Source organism: Caloenas nicobarica, chromosome 21 (assembly GCF_036013445.1).
Source record: "Caloenas nicobarica isolate bCalNic1 chromosome 21, bCalNic1.hap1, whole genome shotgun sequence".
Classification (NCBI taxonomy): Eukaryota; Metazoa; Chordata; class Aves; order Columbiformes; family Columbidae; genus Caloenas; species Caloenas nicobarica.
Genome location: NC_088265.1, coordinates 1411328 through 1437132, shown reverse-complemented (window position 1 = coordinate 1437132; position 25805 = coordinate 1411328). Strand labels below are relative to the sequence as shown.

Sequence of the window (25805 nt, the reverse complement as noted above, 5' to 3'; positions counted from 1 at the left end):
CGCCGGCCGCCCTTGGCGAGGACTTTGCCCCGGCTCGGCGGGCCCGGCACAGCCGCCCTGCTGCTTCCCGGCTGGATCCAGCTCAGGCTTTGCCGCCTTCCCCCGGCACGGCTCCCGCGGGACTCGCAGGGCCAATGTTGAGCGTGTGCGTGCAGAAGCGGGTGGGAAAGCCTGGCCTGGCCGTGCTGCTCGCTGGCTGCAGCCAAAACCTGCCCGGGGTGCCGGGGCAAAGCCCCCCGAGGAGGCTGCCGGCTGCAGGGAGGCTCTCTCCGGCATCGGCGGTGGGTGGCGAGCCCAGGGTGTTCCCTGCCTGGGCACCGCGGTGGCAGCTGACGTGTGTGGTTTGTCATAGGGGTGAGGTGGCAGAGGGAACGGGCGCTGGGACCGGCACCCTCCCTCCTAAGGCTGCTTGGGCACCCTCCCTCTTGGGGCTGCTTCACAGCTGGAGGAAAGCTTCAGCGGTGGCTCCGCACCCACGTCTGGTTTTCTAATGCCCACAAGTTTCTTCCCGAAGGCTGGTCTGGCTGCAAATCCACCAGCGCTGGGATGTCCAGGGCTGCCGGTCGGCTCTGATGAGCCCGTGGCGGTGCCCGGCCGGGCACACGGGGGTTTCTTGCAGCTCTCCATCCCACCTTTGCCTCCGTCTCCTCTTCTCCTGCAACCTTTTCTCCTTTCTCTGCCCTCTCTCAGGCCTGATGTGTAACTCCGATAAGTCCAGGGCAATTCAGATATGCCAAGCAGTTTCCCAGCGGGTTGCGGCCCAGGATTTTGGCTGGGGCTGGCACAGGACACCCCGTGCCCGGCTCAGCCCTGCCGAGGGTGTGGGGAGTACGCAGGGCTGGCTTTGTATTTTTTCCTGCTTGAGTCATCCAACAGGGCTGAAGTAGCCGCAGCAGAGCCGGAGCTGGGGACGGCCCAGAGACGCTGGAGCAGCCGAGCTGCTGGCGCTTGTCCCCTGGCTGCAGCGGCTCCGCCAGACCCGCTCGCGCTGCGCCTGCAGAATTTAATTTGTTTATTTTTGATTTTTTTCCCTATTGCATCTCGAGCACATGCTGCACTGGCCCCGAGAGGCAGAGCCGAGCCCCCTGCACCCCCTGCACCCTGCGGGATGGGCCTGGGGGTGTGGAGGGTCCGGTTTATTAGTGCATTATAATGCATTTGCTCCTACCCTGGGCTCCCCTTGCAAGACGAGACTCAGCAGTTTGCACTTGCTCATCTGAGGGTGGATTTTCTCTGCCAGCCCCTTGCAGGGACTGTGCCGATGGGGTGACCCCGCGTCCCTTCCCACGGGTGCTGAGCACTGCAGTTAACTGGGAAAAAAGGGTTTTCAAGGGCTCCAGTTGGAGAAGAAGGATGTGGCTCAGGAGGAGGGGGAGAGGTGAAGAAAGGGCTAGAAAAACAGTGGAAGGAGGCCAGCGCGCAGGGCGTGTTTGGCCGGTGGCCATGCAAGCCCCTTGCTTGGGAGCTGCCTGGATGTTCGCCCCGAGAACACGGGTAAAACATCCAGACGAAGGGTTTTCATTATCGCTTCGGGGGGGGGTTGCAGGCAGCTGTGGCCGCCTGCCGCCTCCTCCTCCCTCTCCTCCTGCCGCCGTGGTGCTGGGCCACGGTCACCCCGTGAGCCCCCCGAGAGTGGTGGGGACGGCGAGGAACCAGAGCTGAAATTCGGGTTGGGGCGTGGGAGGACAAGGCGGTCGGATCCCGAGGCACACAGCCAGCCGGAGCTGGGGGACCGTGTTGGCTGCGAGGGGAGCCCCGCGGCTCCAGCGTCGCGCCCCGGCCAGTGGTGGGGGGGGGATGCTCGGGCTCCTCATAACCCCCCTGCCCGTGCGATCTGCTCGGATTTATGGCTTGGCAGCCTGCAGTGCCTGGGTGGGGAGCCTGGGCCTGAGCCCCCCTCCTCGCCGCCGCCAGATAACAGCCAGGAGCCCCGACATCCCCAGGGCTCCACGGCACGGGAATGGTTCCGATTAGCTGACGTCTGCCCCACGCCGGGGGGGTTTGGGGGCTGCTTGGCTGCACCCAGCCAGCCGAGCTGGGCTCGCTGTCTCCTCTTGGAGAGGATCCCCCGTACCCCCTTTTTCCAACGCCCCCAGTGCATCCGCCCAGCCCTGTGTGTGGTGGGGGGCTCTCCCTGTTGAGGGGGGGTCCCGAAGCAGCCGGTGGGAGTCCCCCACGGCATTGCCCCCCCGTGCTGTCCCCATGGTGAGGTGTGCGGGGGTGTCACTGCTCCCCGCTCCCCCAGAGCTGGCTGCCGGCACCCTGGATGCACCGAACCCGCGTGGGTTGGTGCTGGGAAATCGCTCCCTCCTGTCACCGTTTCACTGCTCCTCCCCAGCTGGGGCAGAGTTAACTCTCTCGCAGCTTCAGCCGCAGCCAAGGGCGGCTGTAAAGCGCCCCCCCGCCCCAGCACCCTGCTGCTGCTCTGGGTGCACCCGGGGCGGGGGTCCTCGGGCTTTACCTGGGGACGTGTCCCAGCCACGGTTTGTGGTTTGCAAGAGCTGGAAAGCCGTGACCTTGGTGGGCTGTGCAAGGGCAGGGGGGGTTGTCCTGCTCTCAACAGACTTCAGCTTTGGGAAGGAGGAAGAAAAGCAGCGTTGAGTGAAAGTTTTGTTCTTCAGTTATTGCAGTTATTCCCTTCTCTTGCTCCTTACCTTTGTGAAAAAGCAAGAGGCGGTTTAGAGGGTTTTTTCTTTGATGTTTATCCCAAGGAAAAGCACCAGCTTTTCTCTCCTGGGAGGTCTGGGGGAGACCCCACCAGGAGCTGCTGTTGGGAGCCCTGAAGCGTGGCGGTGGAGATGCCGTGGCGGTGGAGATGCCGTGGCGGTGGAGATGCCGTGGCGCTGCCCACCCCCGGACACTAATGTGTGTGAAATGGCGCAGCTGGTGCAGGGAGAGCGGCTCCTGGGTTGAACGCGGCTTAAAGGCTCCCGGGGCACCCAGTGAGCCCAGCACAGCCCCCTGTGCCACTGAACTGGGGTGGCTGGTGGGGTGACACCCCCATGCTGGGGGGGACGGTGTCTCCAGTGCAGCCGCGGGCGGATGCTGTGGCTTCTGCCTTCCCTGCTCCTGCAGGGGCTGCTGTCCCCAAAAGGGGCCACAGCTTTGTCTGGTGGCTCCCCGTCCTCCGCGGTGGCCACGCCACCAGGTGAGCACTGTCTTTGGCAGAGGGCTGGCATGCACCCACAGGCCGTTGGGGGACCTTGACCCGCGGCTGCTTTGCCGCGGTGATGGGGAGCAGCGAGCGGGGACAGCCAGCGCCCGGGCAGGAGGCTGGTGCTGCTGCGTTGTGGTGGGCAGGTTTCTCTGTGCGTGGCCAGCAGTGGCCACACTGCTCAGCTCCCCCATGCCCAGAGAGCAGCTCCGGCGCGGGGTGTCCTAAAATGGTGGATTTTGGTGTTTGGGAGCGATAATGCCGCTGTGTTGGTGCATCCTCTGCCCGTGGTGGGGACGCGGCTCCCGGCTCTGGGAGGGACCTGGCAGGAGCAGGGGCAGCGGGAGCATCCCTGAGCCGGGCACTGGTGCTGAGCCGGGCACTGGTGCTGAGCCGGGCACTGGTGCTGAGCCAGCTCGGCCCGGGCTGGGCGGCCAGCAGGGCTGGGATTCAGGGCACTGGTTGCGGGGAGGAGCAGGTGAATGATGCAATGGCTGGCGGGTGGTGTCCCGAGGTGGTCCCGGGGATGCGGCGTGATGGAGGCCAGCTGGCTTTCTGTGCTCTGCTTCCTTCTTTGGAGGTTTCTTTGAAATGTCAGCGCTGCCCTCCCTCCCCCCCAAGGCATTATCATAACAGTCCGGAGGTTTTCGCCTTCGCTTTCCAAAGCGCCATGCCCAGGCGGAGGGTGGGGTGGGCCCCCCCCAGTCCTTCTTCCCGGGCTCCCCACTCTTCACCTGCCGGGATGTGAAGGGCTCCCTGGAATTTTGGGGGTGCTGAAGCCCCGTTGCTGGATGTCTGCAGGGTCTCGTGCCCCTCCCTGCAGCTGCTGGGTTGTTGGTTGGTCGATGCTTGTGCCCATCCTGCTCCCCAGGATTTTCCCTTGGCATGACCTGGGGAGGGAATGGCAGCGCGGGGGGCGGAACGGGGACGGTTTGGGGACAGCAGCAGGGGGAAGGGATGCAGGCAGTGAATCCAGGGCAGCGGCAGAGCTCATCTCGGCGCGGCTGCCTCCCTCGCCGCGACACCCCCCCTTCCTGGGCAGCCCCCGTGGGTGGGGTGGGGGCCCCAGCGCCCCCATCCTTCCCCTCTCACCCTTCACTGCCGCCAGCTGCTCCCCGGCTCCGCACCTGGGCTGGGGGAGGCGGCGTGCACCGCGCTGCCCTTCGCCTCTCCTCTGCGCGGGGACGCCAGCGCGAGCCGTTTGTCCCCGTCACTTGCCGGCTGGCTGCCGCACACTGGGACTCGCCAACCCCCGGCTGCACCGGAGCCCACCGCAGCTCCGCCACTGCTGCCACCGGCAGCGCCAATGCCACCGGCACAGGGCTCGGGGGACCAGGATATCTGGGAGAGGACAGCGAAACCCTTCACCCACCGCCGGCATCCCCCTGCCCGCGCGGGGCTGCTGTCCCCATGGCACGTGCCATTGCCTCGTAGCGTGGCGGCAGGTGGCACGGGGCTGGCTGTCCCCACCGCGGCCATGGCGGGAGCCGGGAGCCGGCGCTGAGCTGGGAGGGTCCCTGGCATCATGCTGAAGTTTCGGGCGGACCGGCGGGTGAGGTAGGAGCCCTGGAGGGGCTGGCAGGGGCAGGGGGGGCCGCGGGCAGGCGGTGGCAGGGGACCCTCAGCCCGGGCAGTGGCTGCTGCATTGCAGTGCTTGGGAGCGATGGGGACGCGGGAAGTCCTGGAGCAGGGTCAGCCGGGGGAGCCGCTGCTTTCAGGAGGCTCCCCAGGCTGTTCCTGGGGTCTTGCCACATCTGGGGGTGTGAGCAGACTGGGAAGAGGGGGGGATGCACTGGGGTGGGTGCCAGGAGGGGCTGCAAAGCAGGGTGGGTGTCCTGGGCTTGGTGCGGGGTGGGGAGAGAGTCCAGGCTGCAGGAACAGAGACCTGCTGTGGTGTGGGGCGGTGGGGACGTCCCTGGCTGGGGTCTGGGCACACCGGTGGGTCAGGGCAGCCCCCTCTTCCCAGGGCTGCGGTAGTTGGGGTGCTGCTCACTCCACGTTTGCACCCTCCCCGTGTATCTGCGTCACGGGGGGGACTGTGACCTGCCCCAGCACCACCATGTTATCCCCCCCCAGAGTCACCCGCTGGGGGCAAACACTCTGGGAGCGTCACCAGCCCGGGCGACAGCAACGCCCGTTGCCGCTGTCGCAGCGTGGGCCGGGCTGGCTCTGCGGGTGACTCGTGTCGCTCGTGGCACAGAAAACCCGGTGCTGGGGGGTTTGGGGAGCGATCGCTGCCCCACATTGCGGGGTGCAGACACGTCACCTGGGTTTTTGAGGTGGGGGGGCTGGCGGAGCGGAGCAGACCCGTGGCAGGGAGGGACAGCCAGGGGGAGCAGCTCCCAGCGAGGCTTTTTTGGGCAGAAAGCAGTTAATATCTTGAGAGCCTGGCTGGAGCCCAGCTTCGAGGTGAAGCGTGTGTGGATGGGATGGTCTTGGCAGCTGCGTTTTCTTGCTCAAACTTCCCCTGTTTTGCTGACACGCAGAAGTTCGGCAGCATTCCGGGCTGGCGGTGTGTTGGCCTCGCGGGCGGCCGGAGGCACCCGGCGGCTTTGGGAAGGAGGGGTGTCCCGGGGACGGGGTCCGGTGCAAACGCCCTGGGACGGACGTGCACCTCGTCCTTCCGTCCTGGCGCGGCCCCAGCAGCGAGGGGCCCCAGGGAGCAGCGTGAGTGGGTTCCACAGCCGGAGCAGCGAGGTGCCGGGGTTCCCGGCAATACCGCCTCCGCGGGATGGGGCAGGGACACGGCAAACGCTGCCCGTCGAGCCCGGTGGGAGCTCTGCCTCGTTCCCCCCGCCTTTAGCTACACCCTGGCGTCGCCAAAGCAGCACCGGGGCTGGGGCTGAGCGGGGTCTGATCCATCTGTGCGGCGTCCGTGCGGTGCCAGGTGGCCCTGCTCTTAGCCTGACTCGAGGTGCCTTGGCCAACGGCTCTAAAAGCAGCAAGTGGAAGCGGGGGATGTGACATTGGGGACGTCGCTGCAGGCACAGCCCAGGATGGGCCATTGCTGCTGCAGCCATGACTTCTGAGGGGGGTTATGTGCACGTCGGGGCTGTGTTCAGCAGAAGGAATGAGGGCTTGGCCACCAAAGACCTCATTTCAGCTCCCAGCAAGGCAAACAGTTCCTGGGAAACACCGATGAAATGTGCTGAGCAATCTGAAGCACGGGGGCAGCAGGAGCACAGGCCAGGGGGCTGCTCGGGGCAGGGACCCAGCCCCAGCGCCAGTGCGGGACAGCCAAGCGCTGGGGTCCGAGCAGCAAACGTGGTGCTAAAATCAAAGGGATTCTTTGGGGTAACAGGGAAGGGCAATGCTAACCACCCACTGCTGTCTCTCGCAGCCACAATGAAAGGCGGAACACGTTCCTGCACCCAGTGACGGGACGGGTCCCCGAGGAAAACTCAAGACTTGACTTGCAAAAGTAGGTTGGCTCCCGTCTCCTCTGGTTTGGGGAGTGGGTTGTTATGGGGGCTCAAGGTGGGCTGGGGCACGGGGGGCCGGACGCCAGGGACCGGCTGCTGTGGGACACAGAAACGCAGCTCTGCTGACCCAGCTCTCCTGTGCCGCAGACCAACCTTGGACATGTCAAGCAAAGTGGGCGGCAAGCGACCGGTGACCATCGCCAGCGAGCCCTCCAACCACGCCATGGTGTCGGAGGTGCCCCCGGAGCGTCCTGGAGGCCGGGTGGGTATCCGGAGCCGTGCGGCACGGCAGGTGACAGCAGGGACGGAGTGCTGGGACCCCCCAGGGACTGAGGGCTCCTCTCCCCCTCTGCAGGCTGCACGTACCTCCCGCAAGGGCATCGCCTTTGGGAAGCGCTCCAATTCCATGAAGAGGAACCCCAATGCTGCCGTGACCAAAAGCGGGTGGCTCTACAAGCAGGTACCGGAGCCCCCACCGCGCCGGCTGCCCCCCGGGGCCGGGACACCCGCTCGCCGGGTGGGTGCTGCTCTCACTGCCGCTCTCTCGCAGGCCAGCTCGGGGGTGAAGCAGTGGAACAAGCGCTGGTTCGTGCTGGTGGATCGCTGCCTCTTCTACTACAAAGGTGCAGCAGCGAGTACCTGCCCTGGGTGCCCCCATGGCTCATGTCATAGAATCAGGGCTGGAAAGGCCCCTCAAGATCAAGTCCACCCGTTCCCCAGCCCTGGCACTGCCCCACATCCCTGAGAACCTCATGTCCATCTGTCCAACCCCTCCAGGGATGGTGACTCCAGCACTGCCCTGGGCAGCCTGTTCCAATGCCCCACAGCCCTTTGGGGAAGAAATTGTTCCCCAGATCCAACCTCAACCTCCCTGGTGCAACTTGAGGCCGTTTCCTCTTGTCCTGCCACTGTCCCCCTGGCAGGACCCTGTGGCCACCAGCCAGACACCTGCCAGCAAACCTGGGGCTGTTCCCGGGCTCAGAGCAGGTTTTGCCGGTGTGGGCAAAGGGCTCTGGAAGTGCCATCCCACCGGGGAGCAGTGGCTGTGCACAGCACCCTTCTGTGCGGGCGTCCGGCACCCCGGTGACCCTAGGGGTTAATGCCTTCCCTGGCAGCTCCTGGGCTCAGCCCTGGCAGCGCAGGGCATGAATTATTGAGCAGGCTGTAGTGCGAGCCCAGCCCGGAGCTGCCAGGAGTACCAGGCAGCCACGGCCCCTGTCCCCACGGCAGCTCCTGGGGGGCAGCAGGGCCTCCCTGGCCCCTCTGTGTGTGTAACCCCTGCGCTTGCCCAGCAGATGAGAAGGAGGAGAGCATCCTGGGCAGCATCCCCCTGCTCAGCTTCCGCGTGGCGGCCGTGCAACCCTCCGACAACATCAGCAGGAAGCACACGTTCAAGGTCAGCGCCTGGTTGTGCCGGGGCTCGGTTGGGATGGAGCACTGGGGCAGCGCTGGGGCAGTGGTGATGCTCGCGGGGTCCCTGCTGCTCCCTCTTCTTGCTTTCTTGGTGACGGGGCATGGAGCAAGCTGGGGTGACCACAGCAAGTCCTGGGGATACTCTGTGCAGATGTGCCTTCTGCTGGGGAAACAGAGGCACACATGGGGCAAAGCAGCATCTCCAAGGTCATCATCCCCCCTAGGCCTGAGCTGGTCTTGGGCTTTGCCCCTTGGGGTGCCCTGCTGCCCCCAGCCTGGGGAGATGCTCGCCCGATGCTGGACCAATGCACAGGCTGGCTTGCACTCGCGTACACTTCTGCAAAAACCTGCACCTTCCTGCAAGAGCCGGTGCCTGGGGTACCCATAGGTGCCTCAGAGGAGTTTTTCCAGTCTAAGGGGTGGATTTTTGTAGCTGTCACCCTTAAACCTGCGTTACTGTGCCAGGGTCTGCCTGCAGCTTCTGCAGGTGAGAGAGAGGAGTGACCTGGAGGTGTGGAAATGTCTCTCTCGGCTCATGACGCTGGTGGGGAAAGAGCCTTGCAAAGCTGCTGCCCACGTATTGAGCTCTGCAGGCTTGTGCCTGCTCTTCCACCTGCACATGGGAGTTTTGGGGGGTGGTTTTGCTTGGTAGAGAGGGTCCCAAGGGCCAGGAGGTCTGAACTCCTGCCATGCTGCAGCTTGACCCTTCTCTATGTTTCCTCCTCTCCCCGCGGGCGAGGATCCCCGGACAGGAGGTCTCTCTGCGTCCCACCACACCAGCCACCACCTAGGTAGTACCTTCTTGTGTCTCTGGTGCATGCAGGAGGGCAAGGGACCTGCAGGCTTGCCGGCACGCTCTGCTCACCCCGCTCGCACTAATCCGGGGGTGAATTGCTTTGGTTTCATCTCTTGCTCTGGCTGCAGAGCTGGTTTTCAGAGGCAGGAGCGCATGGGGGTTGCAGGCGGTGACCCTGCGGCTGGGCACGGAGGCTGCATGCTCTGGGGCAGGTGGAAACCCAAGGGAAGGGATTTAATAGGACCACAATTTTTTTTTTTTAATTTTATTTTTTTAAGAGATTTAGACCTGAAAGCCTTTCAGGGTGAAAAACCTCCTGCTCCCTTTTCTTCCTCCTCCTTGCCTCCCATCCCTTTCCACAGAGGGGGAAGGTGGAAGCTTCAAAAAGGCCCTAAATAGCCAGACCTGCCTTCCAGGTGGAGGGCGGGCACCAGCGTCTTGGACCAAAAGCGAACCTTTTTCCCCAAAAAATGTTGTCTGGGCCCAGAAGCCACCTTCCCCCTACCCCTGCATGAATGACAACGCTCCAGCCAGCGCTGCCGCTGTCACGGGGACGGGGACCCTTCACCGGCTCTGTCTGCAGAGCCTTCCTCCCGCGCGGTGCCCATGAGGGTGCACGTGGCTGCGAGGCTCGGCCGGGGGCTGGAAATGGAGCTCTCACCCTCCCGTCTGTCTCTCCCCCGTTCTGTGCCCCTCCGCAGGTGACGGTGTGCTGGGTGGAGGAGACGCCGGCGGGTAACGAGCAGTCCCTGTCCCCCCAGGCTGAGCACGCCGGCATCCGCACCTACTTCTTCAGCGCCGAGAACACGGAGGAGCAGGAGTCCTGGATCCAAGCCATGGGCGAAGCCGCCCGGGTGCAGATCCCCCCCACGCAGAGGTCAGCGCCCGCCGGCCCCCCCCGTCCCCCCACTCCCCTGGTCTCTTGGAGGTGGGGCAGAGGGGCCGGGGACCTTCTGAGGGTCCCTCTGGAGAACAGAGCTGGGGGAGCGTTGACCCCAAGGCTCAGGGAGGGACAGGATGTTACCGGCCACGCCGGGGCATTGCAAAGGGAAGGTGACCCTGTCCCCTGTCTCGGCACCCTCCAGGCACGAGAAGCCCGACTCGGAAAACATCCCCCCCAGCAAACACCACCACCACCCCCACCGCAACGCTGCCCACCACGAGCACCCCAAAGCTGATCCCGACGCCAAGACCCGGGGGGAAGGCGATGGCCGCGGCTCGGAGAAGATGGAGAGGAAGTCGGAGAGGATGGAGAGCAAGAAGGAGCCCTTGGCCAAAGCCAACGGCGTCACCGGGCAGGAGGTGCCCTCGGAGCCCGGCAGCCCTTACCCTGAGGCATCGCGGGTCCCGGCGAGCACGGAGCGGCCGTCCCAGCCCAACGGCTGGCCCTACACCTCGCCCAGCCGCCCCGGCAGCACCGCGTACCCCGCTCCCGACGGCGAGAGCGCGGCCCAGCGCCGGGGCCTCGCCCCCCGCACCAACCCCGACAAGATCGCCCAGCGCAAGAGCTCCATGACGCAGCTGCAGCAGTGGGTGAACTCGCGCCGGGGGGCCATGCCCCCCGAGGAGCTGCAGAGGTGAGAGCTGATGGGGATGGATGGGGGCAGAGCGGGGGATCCTGCTCCTTTTCTCCAGGGCCGCCCCTCAGGTGATGCTCTGGGAAGGTTTTTCCCCTTCCCATCTGCTTTCCCCCATCCTGGGGTCAGAAAATCTCCTTTCTGGGCTGTCCCGGTGTGCCAGCTCTGAGCTGTGTGTGGGACACCCCGAAAAGCTGAGCAGGGCAGGTTTCGGAGGGGAGGCCACCACGGGGTCCCTGGCAGGAGGGGTCCCAGCCAGCTTTCCAGACGCCACGGTCGGAGCTGCCCGCTCTAGGGCTGTCCTCTCCCACCGCCACCCCTGCTTGCTGCCCACCAGCCTGACTCTCACGGCTCTTTTCCCCCCGCAACAGCCCCACCAGGTTTTATCCCGTGTCTCGCCGGGTCCCCGACTACTATTCCCCCTACTCGCCCCAGTACCCTGAGGATTACCAGTACTACCCCCCCGGGGTGCGCCCCGACAGCATCTGCTCCATGCCCGCCTACGAGCGGGTGAGCCCGCCCTGGGCGCTGGAGGACAAGCGGCACTCCTTCCGCAACGGGGGCACCTACCAGCTCCGCGACTGGAAGGAGCACCCTGGCTTTGGCCGGCAAGACGTCCCGCTTTGGCTACCGGCTCCTGGGAGGCAACCGACTTATTTAGATGAGGTGGACGCGGCATCGGGCTCCCTGCGGCGGATGTCCCTGCAGCCCCGCTCCCGCTCCGTGCCCCGCTCACCCAGCCAGGGCTCCTACACCCGCGCGCGGGTTTATTCCCCCGTCCGCTCACCCAGCGCCCGCTTCGAGCGGCTGCCGCCGCGGGGAGAGGAGATTTACGCCGACCCCACCACCTTCATGATGAGGCGATCCATCAGTTCTCCGAAGGTAACTGCCCGTCGGTGCTCGGGGTGCGCAGGGTCGGAGGGGGATGCTCGCCGGGGGTGCCAGGGCAGGGATGCTGCGGCACGGTCTGCCCTTGCACGTGCTCTCTGGCCTCTCTCACGTGTCTCTGGTTTTGGGGTGGGGGGGTCTCCTCTCTTCTCAGTACGACTATCTGGGCGACAGGCGGCCGGTCCCTGCGGGAATGTACCCGTACCACTACCCGGCATCCCCCACCGTCCACGACAAAATGGTACGTACACTGGGGGACCGAGGGGGGCGCGCGCCGGCAGAGCGGGGCGCACAGAGACCCTGGGGAGATGGGCCAGCGCGGGGGCTCCTTGCCTGGACGGCCGAGGAGGAACCGCTCCACTCCAGGGCAGGTTTTCGGGTCAGAGCTGGGCTGCTCTGGGACTGCTGGGGACCACAGGTCCTTTTACTGGTGTCTCTGGTCTCTCCTGGCCATACTGGAAGGAGATCCTTGCGGAAAGGCCCCCGGTCCCTGCCCTGCAGCCCCCGGGGCAGTGGGACCCCCATCCGTCCCGCGGTGCTGGGCCGGTCCCTGGCTGAGCCTGGCGCACACCCCGCACCGCTCCCCTCTCGCTTCCTCACCTCTGGCTACAGCCGCTGCTTTTTCCTGCCTTGTGTTTCCCCTGGGAGCGCAGAGGGGTCAGAGCCGGTGGGGTGGGACCAGGAGGTGTCCCCAGACTGTGGGGCAGCACCGGCTGTTGCAGGAGGGAGAAGCCCAGGTTGCCACAAGCTGCCCATGCTCCATCCATCCTCACCAGCCAGGGCTGCAGGGAAGGGCTGTGCCTCGTCCAGGCACCGCGAGCCGGGAGCAGAGCGGGTCTCCATGGGGCACATCACGGCAGCTCCGTGCCAGGAGGTGCCCAGCTTTCCTGGCCGAGAGGTCTTGGCGTTGCCATAGCCTTCATCTAACCGCTTTGCTTCTTCTTTTATATGTTCTGTGTGTTCGTTTTCTTGCCGCATGCCTGCTGGCTCCTGGTAGGATGAACTTTTAGACCTTCAGTTGCAAAGAAACCTAGAGTATTTGGACCAGCAGGTAGGCAGAGCTGGCTGCAAGCCTCATGCTGCTTCTGTCCCCATGTGCCCCGTCCCCAGCGGCGTTCTCTTCCCTCCCAGCGCAGCATCTCTTCCCCTAACATCCATCCTCACCCTTCTTGGCATTAAAGCAGCACGAGTTGTCTTTGGTTTGCTTCTTCCATCCTCCCTGTCTGTAGGGTCACTCATTTTGCTTGGCAGAACGATCCCCCGGATGGTGCCTTCTGTGTGGGGTGCTGGAGCCACCGGGGGGTTTCGGGGGGATCTGGGGCAGCTTCTCCTGTTCCCGGGGCCTCAGGGAGCTGCCCCTGTGGGGCGGGGGGGGCACCCAGCTCGGAAACCCTCCCCAGGTCACTCTGCACCGCGCTGGCTTGGGGACACAGGTGCCCGGTGCCAGTGTGGCCGTGCTGGACGGTGCGTCCCCACACGCAGCAGGGCCTCGGTGGCTGCGGGGGTCCCGGGGCTGGTGTCCCCCATGCCAGAGGGGCTGGGTGAGCCGTGGGGAGCCAGACGGGTGTTTTCGGTGATGTGTTGGCCCTGTTCCCCCTCAAAGGCAAGAGGTTTGATGCCAGGTGGGCAAAAGGCACCCGCCAGGACTGATACCAACGCAGCAGCTCTGGGGTTTTTGCATGCCAGGGTGTTTGGAGGAAAACTGTGAAGTGGCTCCATCCCAGGAGCGCTGGGAGAGACCCCGGGGCTGGCGGGGTGGGAACCGCAGGCACGGGCGGAGGTCAGAGCTGGGGACAGGAGCCACCGGCCCGTGCTGCAGCACAGGCGCTCGCCTGCAAAGCCAGGCTTGCTGCCCCAGAGACAATCTCATTAGTCTGCAAATCTCCGTCCGTGCAGTAATCGCCAAGATCTGTGTCTGCCTTGGAGCAGAGCCAAGGGCAGGCAGGAGCACTCGCTGCAATAAAAGCTCTCTGGATTATTTCACAGCCATCGGCAGCAGTGCTCGCTCTGCGAGGCTCTTTAAAACACTCCCTAAAAAGGCTTTGCATCCCCTCCTCCTCTCCCGCTGACCTCTGCAGAGACTAATTCGGAGTGACGCTCCCAAGTATCTCTTTTCAAACAGCTTGCTGCTTTATTTTCTCTCTCCTTGCTTGTCTGGTCGCAGGGTGGCTCCCTCGGCTGCACCCCACCTTGTTATCTGCCCCCAAGTCGGGCTTTGGTCCTTGGTTTGTGTTTAAGCTGCTGTCACCCCTCGGACCTCAAGCGTTGTGGCTGCAGGGCACGAGGGGCTTCTTTTGCATCGTCTGTGCTGGATCCTGCAGCGATTTTTGGACCCAGGTCCCACCGAGCTGCTGGGCAGGGAGGGGGACACTGCTGTCCCCAACCCCAGGCTTCGGTCACCTCCCCTATGCCCAGAGCTCGGCTCTGCAGGAGGACAGGGCACCGAGCTGTGTGTCAGCATGAGGAGCGGGGTCCGTCTGTCTGTCTGTCTGCTGGGACCACGCCGTGTGCCGCAGCCGTGGGCGTCTCTGTGCCAGCCTGTGTCTGTGTGTGCAGTTTGCTGCTGCCCAGCTCGGGGCTGGCTCTGTTTTATCTGTATTTTCCCCTCAGTAAAGTTTTCAGGGCACGCAACCAGCCCAGGACGCTCTTGAGTGCACAAAAAGGAGCAGCAGCAGCCCGGGGCAGCTGTCCCCGCACAGCTCGCGCCCCTGGGACATCTCTCGGAGGTGGCATCCTGCAGCCCGATGCCCTGAGGGCTCCCGGACTGAGCCGCTCCGATGTCACCGAGCGCGTCCCTGCTGACCTCTCTGCGCTTTCCTCCCCTGTCTGCCGTAGATGAGCGAGAGCGAAACCCTGATCAGTATGGTGAACAGGATGGTGGAGACCTCCTCCCCCAGGGCTCAGCTCTACATGCAAGTAAGGCCCTGGCCGCGGGCCCTGCATGGCAGCCACGCCGGCCACCCCGCGCTCATCCCCGAGGTCACCTCCTGCCATTGCCACTCATGCAGGCTCCAGCATCCATGCAGCTCCGGCACGTCATGCTCTCGGGGACCTGCTAGTCCATCCCAGGCTTTGCTAATCCATCCATGAGCCATTAAAACCTGGTAAATCCTTGTGCTGAGAGCGCAAGGTGGGGACGCAGCGGTCCTGGACTCGTCCTCCTTCGGGCTGGACTCGGGTGCTTTGCTCACCCTCTGTTTGCTGTGGTGTGTTGATGAGGCAAGGGGAAGGTGCGGGATGACTTAAAGCCAGGAATCCAGCCCAAGGCTCTTAAACCAAAGCAATAACTCCCGTAACAGGGAGGCGAAACAGCCTCTCGCCCCCCAGGGCTCCGCAGTTTTCAGTTTCCTTGCCCGGAGAGGCTGCAGGAGCATCGGGATGTCCCTGCTCATGTTGAGCTGCAGCTCTGAGCGCAGGCAGGTCCTGTCACCTGGGAATGTGGCTGTGGGTCACTGTGACCCGCAGCCCATCGTGCTGCCAGCCCCGGGCAGGGGGTCCGGGGCCCCCCCGTGCTGCCCAGGGCAGCTCCTGGTGCGCAGAGACCGGGCGATCGCTGGGTTTTCCGATGGAGGGAACGCGCCTGTTCCCGTCTGCTGTGCGTGGGGCCCGGGATGTGCCGGAGGGCGAAGCTGGAGCTGCTGAGATGCTCTCACTGCCCCGCGGCAGCAGCATCCCCGTGTCTGCCAGACTCTGCCTCCAGCCGCGCCGGGCATTTCCCAGGTTCAAGTCTATTTGCATTGTCCTATAGTTTTAAATGGCTCTAAAGTAGCATCTTACTTTCTAGCAATAATGATCCTCTTCTTCCTATCTTATGCCTTTCATCTCAAGATCTCAGAGGCATTTAATTGGTGAGGTCCCATTAGTAATTTAGATTTCCAGGAAAGGAAAATGACTCACAGAGAAGCCGGATGGTAAACAGCTCCTGATGCAGCTGCTGATTTATCGGTGTTTCCACTCTGCTAAGTGGGATTACAGCTTAATCTTTCTGCCTTTGTTTCCCTGCCTGTGACACGGTGGCAGTTACACGCCAGGCAGTTAATGATTCACGAGCATCTCTTTAACTCAGCTCTTGGCATCCTGCGGGGAGGTTGTGTCCGGATAATCCCCCTGGCTCCCCCAGCGATGGGCACTCGGGATGGGGAGGGAGGTTGTGCCTTCATCCCAGACACTGAGCAAGGCGAGAGCTCCAGAACCGACATCCCACCTGCCTGCAGCACCCACTGCCTCCCGACGATACCGGCGTCTGCCCGGCCACGGGAGCACCCGGCGCTCAGCTCTTGCCTGTCCCCGCTGTCGGGAGCCCGGAGCTGGGCTCACCCCACGCTCTGCTTGCAGGTGACGCCCTTCCCAGAGACCTACCGGGAGACGCTGCACGCCTACAAGATAAGCGAGCAAGACACCGACGTAAGAGCAAACGTCTGTCCTGCGTGTCCCCATCTCTGCCCCGTGCTGTTGTCCCTGTGCCCCGCAGCAGATCTGCTGTCCCCACAGAGAGAGCACAGCTGGGAGGGGACCTGGTGCTGCCCGGGGACTAAATCCTCCGCTGAGCTTAGCTGCCTGCTCTTGCCCCATGTCCAGATTTGGCCTGTGTCACCCTGGCTGGGGCTGGAGTCCCTGCAATGAGAGCAGCGGGCTGGAAACCCTCCCCAGGACCATATATTGTCCCAAATCCATGAGCCACATCCTGGCTGCATCTTGTCTCTGCCAGGGAACTTGGCCCTGGCTGAGCACTGAGCCATTTGCGCGGGTGCACCCCATCACAAGGCTCTCATCCTCCCCTCCCTTTCTCTTTCCCGCCCCGGGACAGAAGCTGCTGGGGAAGCTGTGTGAGCAGAACAAGGTGCTGCGGGAGCAGGAGAGGCTGGTGCAGCAGCTCCGAGCAGAGAAGGTACGTGGTGGGCAGCACAAGCAGCCGCCCGGGGACAAACCTGGCTGCACGTGGCGGTCGTGACCAGACAGCCCCTTTGTGGCGGGGAAGTGACACGTTCTGCTGTCTTGGGGACAGCTCAGCAAGAACATTTCTGAGCTGGGGGAGACGTCCAGGCTCTCAAGGCTGCGTCCCCATCTCGTCCCCCCAGGAAAGCCTGGAAAGTGCCCTGATGGGGACGCACCAGGAGCTGGAGATGTTTGGGAGCCAGCCTGCCTACCCGGAGAAGCTGCTGCACAAGAAGGAATCGCTCCAGAACCAGCTCATCAACATCCGTGTGGAGCTGTCACAGGCCAGCACGGTAACGGGGTCCCCATTCCGTCAACCCCGAGCAGCCACCAGGACTGTCCCCCACCCGCCATGGTCCCTTTTCTCCTTCCTGTAAAAAAGAAAAACGACTGCCAAATACCTCCCCCCCCATCCCCTCATCTTCCTCCCCAGGCCTTGGCGAACAGCACCGCCGAGTACGAGAGCCTGGAGAGCGAGGTGTCCGCCCTGCACGACGACCTGTGGGAGCAGCTGAACCTGGACATCCAGGTGAGCAGGACCCCGCCATCCCTCGGGTGCCCCCATCATCCCTGGGGTCCCCCCGCCATCCCTCGGGTGCCCCCGTCATCCCCGGGGTCCCCCCGCCATCCCTGGGGTGTCCCCATCATCCCTGGGTCCCCCCGCCATTCCCACGGAGGTTGGAGCCCCCTGCTTCTTGCAGGGAGCTGGTTTGCAAGCGGCTGCTCCGTGCTCAGCCCTCGGTGTCCGGCTTTGGCTGAAGATGAGGGCAGAGGAACTGTGGGCAGCGGGTGCCATTGAGGGGCTGCAGCCCAGCGCTCCCCACGCTGCTGGGGCTCCGTAAACCCCCCCAGCCCACGGCAGGCGCCTCGGGGTGCAGAACAATGGCTCCTGGCAGGAGACGAGTCGTGGGTGTGATGGTTCAGACCCCCCGGGCTGTGTCTGCCTCAGCTGAACACCCACGGGTCCTGGGGCTGGGGTGCAGCAGAGCTGGGGTGCAGGGGTGCCGGCAGCAGTGGGAGTGCTCTGGGCTGCTCTGACTGCTGCCTTTTCTCTCCGCTCCAGAACGAAATGCTCAACAGGCAGATCCAGAAGGAGATCTGGCGGATCCAGGACGTGATGGAGGGGCTGCGGAAGAACAACCCGTCCCGCGGCACGGACACGGCGAAGCACCGGGGTGAGCAGGGCCCGTCCCTGCCCTGGCACGGCACAAACCCCGGTGTGCCACGGCGTGGGGCGTCCCCAGCGCCTCTGCTGCCACGAGGCAGATGGCAGCACCCGCTCGGGGAGATGGAGGCCATGGTGCACACGCTTATTTCTGCTTCTCTCTGCAGTTGCCATCGGCCTCTCGGGGACGTACAGCTCCAACAGCCCCGCCAGCCCCCTGAGCTCGGCCAGCCTCACCAGCCCCCTCAGCCCCTTCTCCCTCGTCTCCGGCTCCCAGGGCTCACCCACCAAGCCAGGACCCAGCGAGGTGAGTGATCTGGGGTGTCCCCAGGGAGCCCTTTGCCACCATCCTGTCCCCAGCGTGGCTGAGCCCTCGCTCTCAGTGGCACCGGGCACAGAGCACGGCTGGCTTTCCTTGTGGCTCTGCCTGGGGACACCATTTTGGCCACCTGCATGGGCTGTGGTGACCCTCAGTGACATCTGGATCCATGGGCTTTGCAGCCCTGAAGGCTGAGAGTTGCTCAGCTCCAGCTCCTGCTGCCACCACCCTCCCCTCTCACTGCCCGTGGTGAGACCAACGCTACGGGACCCCGAGCTTCGTCCATGTGAAGTTTTGGGTGGAATCTGGGGACTCCCCAACCCTGCCTGGCCACACAGAGGCGATGCCAATGTCTCCTGGGGGCTGGGAGCCCCTTGCTCGGGCAGCCCCCGAGCCCTGCCCGGCCCTGGCGACATGCAGCAGTGAAGGCAGCATGAAGCACTCTCCCCTCTGCGTGGGGACACGAAGCCCGCGGGGCCCCGGGAGCGGCAGCCGGCTGCTCTCCCTCCTCCTTCCCTTGGCTTGACGCTTCCACTGTGTGTTGTCTCGATCTTTTTCTAACTGTCTCTTCCTTCCCGGCTCTCAGTGTCTCTGCTCTCTCGCCTCACGCTCCTCTCCACCCCAGGAACCGGGTCCGCCTCGACCTCCCCTCCCCAAGTCCTACGTCCCCCTGGAGTCTCCTCCGACCGTCCCTCCGCTTCCCAGTGACAGCCGCCCCTGGCCGTACCCCACCTCCCCTTCCTGGCAGCACAGCGGCGAGGCCAAGAGGGGACAGGTACCGACACCCCTCCGGAGCAGCCAGGGCTCCCATCCTCTTCCTCGCCGAGATGTCGGCTGGCAGGGGCTGGGATGAGGCAGGCGATGGGGCTGCCCTGGCAGAGGGGACGGGGACAGCGTGGAGGTGGCACTTGGCCAGGGGACAGCAGTATGCGGCTGGTACCTGCCCTCTCCAAGGGGAGGAATGGGCAACGTCCCCCTGGCAGCCTCACCGTGGCCATCCTGTCCCCACCAGGCCCCCCGCACCCACAAGCAGCACCCACTGGGTGCCCCTAAAGCTGCTGCAGCCCCACATCGGCCCCTCTGCTTTCCTCTGCCCTCACCTCTCTCACTGTCCTTCTGTGGCACCGCTCCCCCGGCAAGCTCTGCCGATGGGGCTGACCCCGCCAAAGCTCTTGTCCGGATTTGGGAATCCCTGGTAATTCCTTGGCTGTGGAAGGGAGCGTGTCTGCAGGCTGTGTCACCCCGTGGCTGCAGAGGGCAGCGGGTCTGTCCCCAGGCAGGGCAGGGTCTCACCAGGGACCTGCTTTCCCTTGCAGCCCAAGCTGAGCTTCGAGCAGAGCAAGAAAGAGGCGCAGCGAACGGCCCCCCCGGGGCCCCCGGCCGAGGGGCTCCCGCAGAGCCGGCAGGAGCAGGAGGCGGACAAGCAAGCAGCTCTCAACAAGGGTACGGCACCGGGGGCCGTGGGTCCCCTCCTGCAAGCTCCCTGTGCCTCGCTGGGACCCTGCCCTTGGTCCCTGAGGGGTTCAGCCTGGTGTTTGGGTTTGCTCCGCAGTGGGCATCGTCCCCCCCAGGACCAAGTCTCCGGCGGAGGAGGAGATGCCCGCGGCTGGCGTGGCGAGGAGGAGCACCGGCGGCATGGCCAACGGGCTGGGCTCTCGGGTAGGGCTGGGGTAGCAGAGCTGGGGGCTGTATTACAGCCTGCAGCCTCCTCGGGACCCCCTGGGCTATTTCAGCATGTTCCCCCCACCCCAAGAGGGGGCTGAGCATCCCCATTGCAGGGGGCTGTGGCATGGGGTGGATGTGGGTGTGTGACCATGGGGCTGGGCTCCCCCCAGGAGAGACCAAAGAGCGCTGTGTTCACCAACGAGACGAAGGTGAAGATGAGTGTGGAGGAGCAGATCGACCGCATGAAGCGGCACCAGAGCGGCTCGATGAAGGAAAAGCGGCGCAGCCTGCAGCTCCCCGGCAGCCAGCAGCCTGACACCCCCGGCACGAAGGCACCCGCCTCCTACAAGGTGGTGAGTCCCTGCACCGGCCGCGGGGCTGGGAAAAAACAGCCGTTGCTTTGCAGAGCGACTGGGGTCCCTGACGGAGCAGAGGGGATGCTGGGGGCTGGGGAAGGGGACAATGTGCCATCCTGGTCCCTCGCAGGTGCGCCGGCACCGCAGCATCCACGAGGTGGACATCTCGGACCTGGAGGCAGCGCTGCGTTCCGACGACCCCGGCAAGGTCTATGAGACGCCCCAGGAGGAGATCGCCCGACTGCGCAAGATGGAGCTGGAGCCGCAGCACTACGACGTGGACATCAACAAGGAGGTGAGGACGGGGTGTCCCGGCAGAGGTGGCAGCCTGGGGCATCCCTCCCTCTGCACCCTGCACCGGGGGGCTGATCCAGCCAGGGTCCCAGAGCTGCTCAGAGTGCCCGGCCAGGGGCTGCCCTTGCCCAGGCAGGTGCTGGGGGTGAGCGGGGCAGGTGGGCGCTGGGCTGGGGACGGGTCTGCAGCACTGGCGCTCAGCTCAGCCCTCTCCGCTGCACCCAGCTCTCCACGCCAGACAAAGTCCTCATCCCTGAGCGGTACGTCGAGCTGGAGCCCGATACGCCACTCAGCCCCGAGGAGATGAAGGAGAAGCAGAAGAAGGTGGAAAGGATCAAGACCCTCATTGCCAAATCCAGGTGAGGCTGCTGTGCCCCTGCCCGCACCAGCCATCCTGGGGGACACCCGCCTGCACCCCTTCCCCAGCCACACCTGTCCTGTTGAAACCGGGAGCGGGTGGTGATGCCGGGTGCTCTGCGCAGCCTGCAGAACGTCATCCCCCTGGGCGAGGGGGAGGTGGACGCCCCCCAGGACCCCGAGACCCAGCTGCAGGAGCAGGAGAAGAGGATCGAGATCTCGTGTGCGCTGGCTGCCGAGGCCTCGCGCCGGGGCCGCCTGCTCTCGGGTAAGGCACAGGGGGGTGCGGGGGGTCAGAGCTGCGCCAGGGGAGACTGAGATTGGATCCTGGGGACAATTGCTCCCCAGAAGGGGTTGTCGGGCATTGGAACAGGCTGCCCAGGGCGGTGCTGGAGTCACCATCCTGGAGGGGTTGGACAGACGGAGATGAGGTTCTCAGGGACATGGGGCAGTGTCAGGGCTGGGGGAACGGGTGGACTCGATGAGCTTGAGGGAATCTGGAGCCTTGTGAGGAGCGTTGGCTGCAGGATGGCAGCGCCTGGCTGTGCAGCGTGCGGTGACACGCCGAGCCCCAGCGAGCATGGTGACATGGCACACCTGAGCAAGGATGGTGATGCTGCCCAAGCGAGCACGGTGACACTCCGTGCCCTGTCCATGAGGAGCCCTGCGGGGAGCTCACGTGTGCGTGCCAGGGCCGGGCACCGCTGTGGCTGTTTGTCCTGACCGCGCTTGCTTCCTCCCGTCCTTCCTCTCCCTCTCCTCCCCTCCGCTAACCCCTGGCTGGGTCTCCTCTGTCCCCTTGCCGCTCCAGCAGCTTCTCCCATTTCTCGTTTCCAGCTCAATGCGCTACCCCAAGCCCTCCCACCTCCCCAGCCTCCCCGACTCCACCGACCAACCCCCTCTCGTCTGAACCATCCCGGGGTGCCGACAACAGCCATTTTATGCGTGTCTGAGCCATGAAGTAAGAACCTCTTCTCTCCTACTTCATCCCATCCTCTCTCCATCCCGGGGGGGCCGGGTGGGGAGTGCCTTTTCTGTGCCTGGCGTTATCCATCGCTGCTTGCTCCGGCTACTGTCTCTCCAGCCACGTCAGCCCCATCTCCTCCCATGGACTAAGTGCCGTGTCCTCCAAGGCAAAGCCTCTCCAGGCTCCGCCAGGACCCGGTGTGGGCAGGGGGGCCCGGCAGGCTGCCCCAGGCAGGGGGGGCGTGCAGGGAGCAAAAGTGGGGAGTCTTGGGGTGAAGCTCCGGGGGACGCCTGCCCTGGCACGTCCACATTGGTGGCTGCAAACTGGGGGATGCAGCGTCCCCCTGCGTGGTTGGAGGTCCCCCCAGGGAGCTGGGCGCATAGAACCAGATCTTGGGTAGGTTTTCCTCCAAGCAGGGCAGGAGAAGGGTCTGTGGGGTGGGCACGGGGGCTGCCCCAGCACCGGCCAACCCACGGGTAGCTCATCCCCGCTCTCCTCTCCCTCCAGCTCAAGCCCTGGCTGCTGCCGGCACCAGCAAGTTCCACGGGGCCACGTTTTAGTGCCCTGACATGACACCTGAACCTCTCGCCATCATTTTCGGTTCTCCCAGACCCCCTTCCCTCCCGCCGACGGCGAGACCACCCGGCAGAGCCGCCCAGGGAGGTGCAGCACCAACGGCGCCGTGTGGGTGCCGGGACGTTGTCCGCCGGAGCGTGGTCCCCAAGGAGCCCCCGGGCTACCAGCCGGCATGGGGACATATCGGCAGTGTCCTGGGCATCAGGCTGGCGTGGGCTGCAGGCAGGGCTGTCTGCAGCGGGATTCTCCAGCACGGCGGCTGCGTGTGTGCCAGGGCAGCCCTGGGGGAGCGTAGGACACCCCGGGCTCCCTGTGCTGATGTGTTGGTCTCCCAAAGGTCTGTGAAGCGGCTCTTCTGGGCAGAGACCTGCCAGTCCCCACCATGGATGGTCCTTCCCCTGGACTGGGATGCTCCATCACTGCTCCTCGGGCTCCTCGTCCCCTCCCTGTGCCCTGAACCTGCTTCTAGCATGCCGGGCTGGGGGGGTCACTGGCAGAGCCCGTCCCGTTGCTTGTCGGCTTGTGGCTCAGCAGGAGGAAGAAGGAGCCGTGTCAGGGACAGGATGGATGCAGATGGGACTGGCGGGGACACGGTGCCCGGGGCACCGCAGGCACGGAGCAGGAGGTCTGGGCAGGGAGGGGGACGTTGCAGGGGAGCGGAGGGGCAGCCGGGGGGTGAGGTGGGATAGCGAAGCCGCAGGATCGGCAGGGACCCCTCTGCGGGTGGATGGGGACAGTGACAAGGAGGGGAGGGGGCTTGGGGCCGGGTGACCGCAATGGGGCTCGTCTTTGGCATGGGGAGCAGCACCCCAGCTGCCCCTTATCCCGCTGTCACCTCTGTCCCGGCCCCTCTGAAAATCTGGCACCGCGTCTCACCCCGAGACCTCGCCATTGCACTCCAGACTCTTTGGCTTGTTTGGTTTTCCTGTAGCGAGTTTACCCTTTTCTTTAACTTTCTGGAGGGGGGAAAAAAAAGTGGGTTCTGCCTGAAGACTGGGATCCCACGCGAGGTTGTGCCGGCAGCGGGGCTGGGACGGGGTGAGGAGCTGGAGACCGTCCGTCTGTCCGTCCTGCAGCTGTTTCTGATCTGGCCTGATCCTGACACCCCAGGACCCAGCCCTGCACCCCCCGCGTCCCCCACATCCCCGTCACCCACCATAGCAATACTGTAGGATCCCGGAGCCCCGTGCCCCGCTCCGCTCCCGAGCCTCCCGCAGCCCTCTTAGCTCATAAAGCTGGCCCTTTATTTTGCTATTACATGCCTTAATATATGTTTTATGAAAATTATACATTTATAATATATATCTATATTTGTTTTTCTCTTCTTTTCTGGGAGGTACTGTTTTGTGCTAAGCTCTCTCTCCGCAGGGTTGTTGGCACCAGCCCTGCCAGTGAGTTACAAAAGCAGATTCTTTGCCAATTTATCAGTAAAAAAAAAAAAAGAAAAAAACTATTTAAAAATATATATATTTTCTGCTTTTATTAAAAGCAAATTTATTTAAAAATAAAATATAAAGAGACTGTAAGTTTTAAGAGGTGATGCATTTATTTCCCTGTCCCTGAGCACAGTGGCGGAGCGGCCAGGGACTGCGGACCCATAGGCAGCGATTTCTCCCATCTCTGGGGACCAGAGGGGACAGGAGCATCCGGGTGCTCCTGCCCTGGGTGTGCCCAGAGCCCCAGGTCTGAGCTCAGCCTGGTGCACCGGGACCCCACGTGTGCCCCACTGTGGAACCCGCTGCTCGTTCATTTGGGTTTTTCTTTTTTTAAAACAAACAAACAACAAACCTTAATTTTATTTTGGTTATTATTTTTCATAACACTTCATATACCAGTGACTTGTAACCGAGAAAGGATTTGCATCGGGAGGAAATCTATTTATGCACTGGGGAGGGTGGGAAGGGAGGCATTTGTTTTCTGGGTTTTTTTGCTAGTGGTAGAGAAATAAAAGTATCTAAGAAACAACGAGGTGTCGGTGTCTTTTGTCTAGAGGTGACCTCAGGTAACAATTTTAATATTAGATGGTGGATCAGTGGCTACAGCATCTCAACCAGCAGGAAAGGGTCTCACCTTGCCTGGGGCTCAAGCCCGGGCTGGTGGCACCTTCTCTTCCCCCTCCCTGTTTTTTGGGGGGTTTGTTTTCCCAGTAGGGCTTATTTTTGCTGTAGCTGCTCATGGAGGAATAAAAACCACATTTGTACTTGCCAAGTTTGTGTAAAGCTGAGGAATAAAAGCTGCTGGTTTGGAAATAGCTGGTGTGTGGAGCTGGTCCCTGCGGGTGTTCTCGAGGGACCCGCAGCCACCTGCGTCCCCCTGTCCATCCTTGCCCAGGGAGGGACCCGTGGCCACCAGCCCCTGCGTGTCACCCTGGGCCACCGTGTCCCCCGCCAGAGGTGCTGCCGCCGCGGGGCAGGCGCTGCCAGGCTGTTAATGATTTGCAGGATGACGTGGGGACTAAAGGGCTTTCCAAGGGTCACTGCCGGGTGGCACCTGGAAGCGCGGCCGCCCTCGCCCAGCCCCGCAACATGGTGTCTCTGAGCGACTTCCAGCGTAAGCGAGGGGGCAGGGGGTGGCGCGGTGACAGTGCCCAGCCCGTGGGACTGATGTGCGCCGTGGGGACTCCGCAGCACCGAGTCAGGGCTGGGAGCTGGGGCTGGGGTTAACAGGGAGAGGGTGCGATGGTGAACCCCATCCCGGGGCGGGGGGACACGGGGACCGGGCAGGGCCGTGTTCACTGGGATCCTGCAGAGCCGGGTTTGTCCTCACCGTCTGCATCGGGAACAGCAGCTCGGGGGGTGCTTGGCTGCGCCGGGGGCATCTCCAGCCTCCCCCACCGCTGCCTGCTCTGACACCCGTGTGCCACCGCTCAGGAGAATGCTGGAGATGGTCTTCCCATGTATTTCTTCTTTGTGGTTGATTCTTTATCTGGAAGCCCAGAGGGGTTTCCAGGGTACCGACAGCCCCCCCAAGGCTTGGAGCAGGTGGGGAGGCTGCTTCTAAGCTTTGGAGATGAATCTAAAGCACATTTCTGGGAGGAAACGGGCCAAGGAGGTGCTGAGGAATGTGACCATGACCTGAGACAGGACCTGAGCTGCGTGCCCGAGCCTCCGCCTCAGCCCTCCCGTCCTCCACAGGGATCGGAGTGGGACTGGTCGGCTTTGGCCTCTTCTTCATCTTTTTTGGGATGCTCTTGTACTTCGACTCAGTGCTCCTGGCCTTCGGGAACGTGAGTACGGTGGGGCCGGGGCTCCCTGCAGCAGGTGCTGGTGCCCAGGGTGGAGCAAAAGGTCCGTCTGGACAGGACTCCTCTGACCCGCTCCCTTCATCCTCCCAGATCCTCTTCCTCTCCGGCTTGGTCTTCATCATCGGCTTCAGGAGGACCTTCACCTTCTTCTTCCAGCGGCCGAAGCTGAAGGGCACCAGCTTCTTCCTCGGGGGGGTCCTCATCGTCCTCATGCGGTGGCCGCTCCTGGGGATGCTGCTGGAGGGTTACGGCTTCATCATCCTCTTCAGGTCGGTCCCACGGCCCTGGCCACCCTGGCACGGTGTGGGTGCCCCAGGCGGGAGAGTGGGACTGGGCAGAGCCCCTGCTGCCCCCCACAGCAAAATCCCAGCGCGGAGCTTAACAGAGGCTTTTGTTTCAATACAGGAGTTTTTTCCCGGTGGCTTTTGGGTTTTTGGGTGCGCTGGCAAACATCCCGGTGCTGAGCAAGGTGAGCAGGGTGCTGGGCAGGGCTGATGTGACCCCGGGGGTTTGCAGTCCCTGGGTGACACCAATCGTGGTTGGGACCAGACAGGGAAGGTCATCGTGGTCTCCTCGCAGCCCCCCGGGGATGCTCTGCAGGATTTTCCTGCTAATCAGGATCTGTGCCTGTTGCAGCTCTTGCAGAAGGTGGGAGACAGCAGCTCCATGGTGTGACC

The 25805-nt window shown here is 63.8% G+C and overlaps 2 protein-coding genes across 10 annotated transcripts in view; both read left to right on the top strand.

Annotated features, from left to right (window-relative positions):
* Positions 1-22505, top strand: part of PLEKHA6 (pleckstrin homology domain containing A6) — a 28432-nt gene extending 5927 nt beyond the window's left edge. For 3 of the 9 annotated variants that reach the window (XM_065649402.1, XM_065649400.1, XM_065649403.1), the window contains exons 2-24: positions 6495-6575; positions 6724-7036; positions 7127-7199; positions 7872-7972; positions 9487-9662; positions 9871-10362; positions 10734-11244; positions 11405-11491; positions 14086-14166; positions 15586-15654; positions 16058-16138; positions 16329-16478; positions 16619-16714; positions 17249-17360; positions 17518-17657; positions 18986-19112; positions 19222-19328; positions 19505-19687; positions 19821-19985; positions 20210-20343; positions 20467-20609; positions 21179-21302; positions 21816-21882. In XM_065649402.1, coding sequence (XP_065505474.1) covers positions 6737-7036; positions 7127-7199; positions 7872-7972; positions 9487-9662; positions 9871-10362; positions 10734-11244; positions 11405-11491; positions 14086-14166; positions 15586-15654; positions 16058-16138; positions 16329-16478; positions 16619-16714; positions 17249-17360; positions 17518-17657; positions 18986-19112; positions 19222-19328; positions 19505-19687; positions 19821-19985; positions 20210-20343; positions 20467-20609; positions 21179-21294 — 3444 coding nt within the window. In that variant the 5' untranslated portion in view covers positions 6495-6575; positions 6724-6736 and the 3' untranslated portion in view covers positions 21295-21302; positions 21816-21882. Of the gene's footprint in view, positions 1-6494; positions 6576-6723; positions 7037-7126; positions 7200-7871; positions 7973-8722; positions 8781-9486; positions 9663-9870; positions 10363-10733; positions 11245-11404; positions 11492-14085; positions 14167-15585; positions 15655-16057; positions 16139-16328; positions 16479-16618; positions 16715-17248; positions 17361-17517; positions 17658-18985; positions 19113-19221; positions 19329-19504; positions 19688-19820; positions 19986-20209; positions 20344-20466; positions 20610-21178; positions 21303-21815 lie in introns of those variants that run through there. The other 6 variants (XM_065649404.1, XM_065649397.1, XM_065649396.1 and 3 more) reach the window with 6 other exon arrangements.
* Positions 22506-24409: 1904 nt separating this feature from the next.
* On the top strand, positions 24410-25803 carry GOLT1A (golgi transport 1A). The gene is made up of 5 exons (XM_065649663.1): positions 24410-24434; positions 25019-25110; positions 25219-25397; positions 25534-25597; positions 25765-25803. Exons 1-5 carry the CDS (start codon positions 24410-24412, stop codon positions 25801-25803), a joined length of 399 nt encoding a protein of 132 aa, XP_065505735.1.
* The last annotated feature ends 2 nt before the right edge of the window (positions 25804-25805 follow it).

Bases quoted from the DNA above. Each gene is read 5' to 3' on its own strand.
- GOLT1A (XM_065649663.1), top strand. From the start codon at position 24,410: ATGGTGTCTCTGAGCGACTTCCAGC. The intron at 25,111-25,218 runs GTGAGTACGGTG...TCATCCTCCCAG, and splicing joins TGCTCCTGGCCTTCGGGAAC to ATCCTCTTCCTCTCCGGCTT. The intron at 25,598-25,764 runs GTGAGCAGGGTG...TGCCTGTTGCAG, and splicing joins ACATCCCGGTGCTGAGCAAG to CTCTTGCAGAAGGTGGGAGA.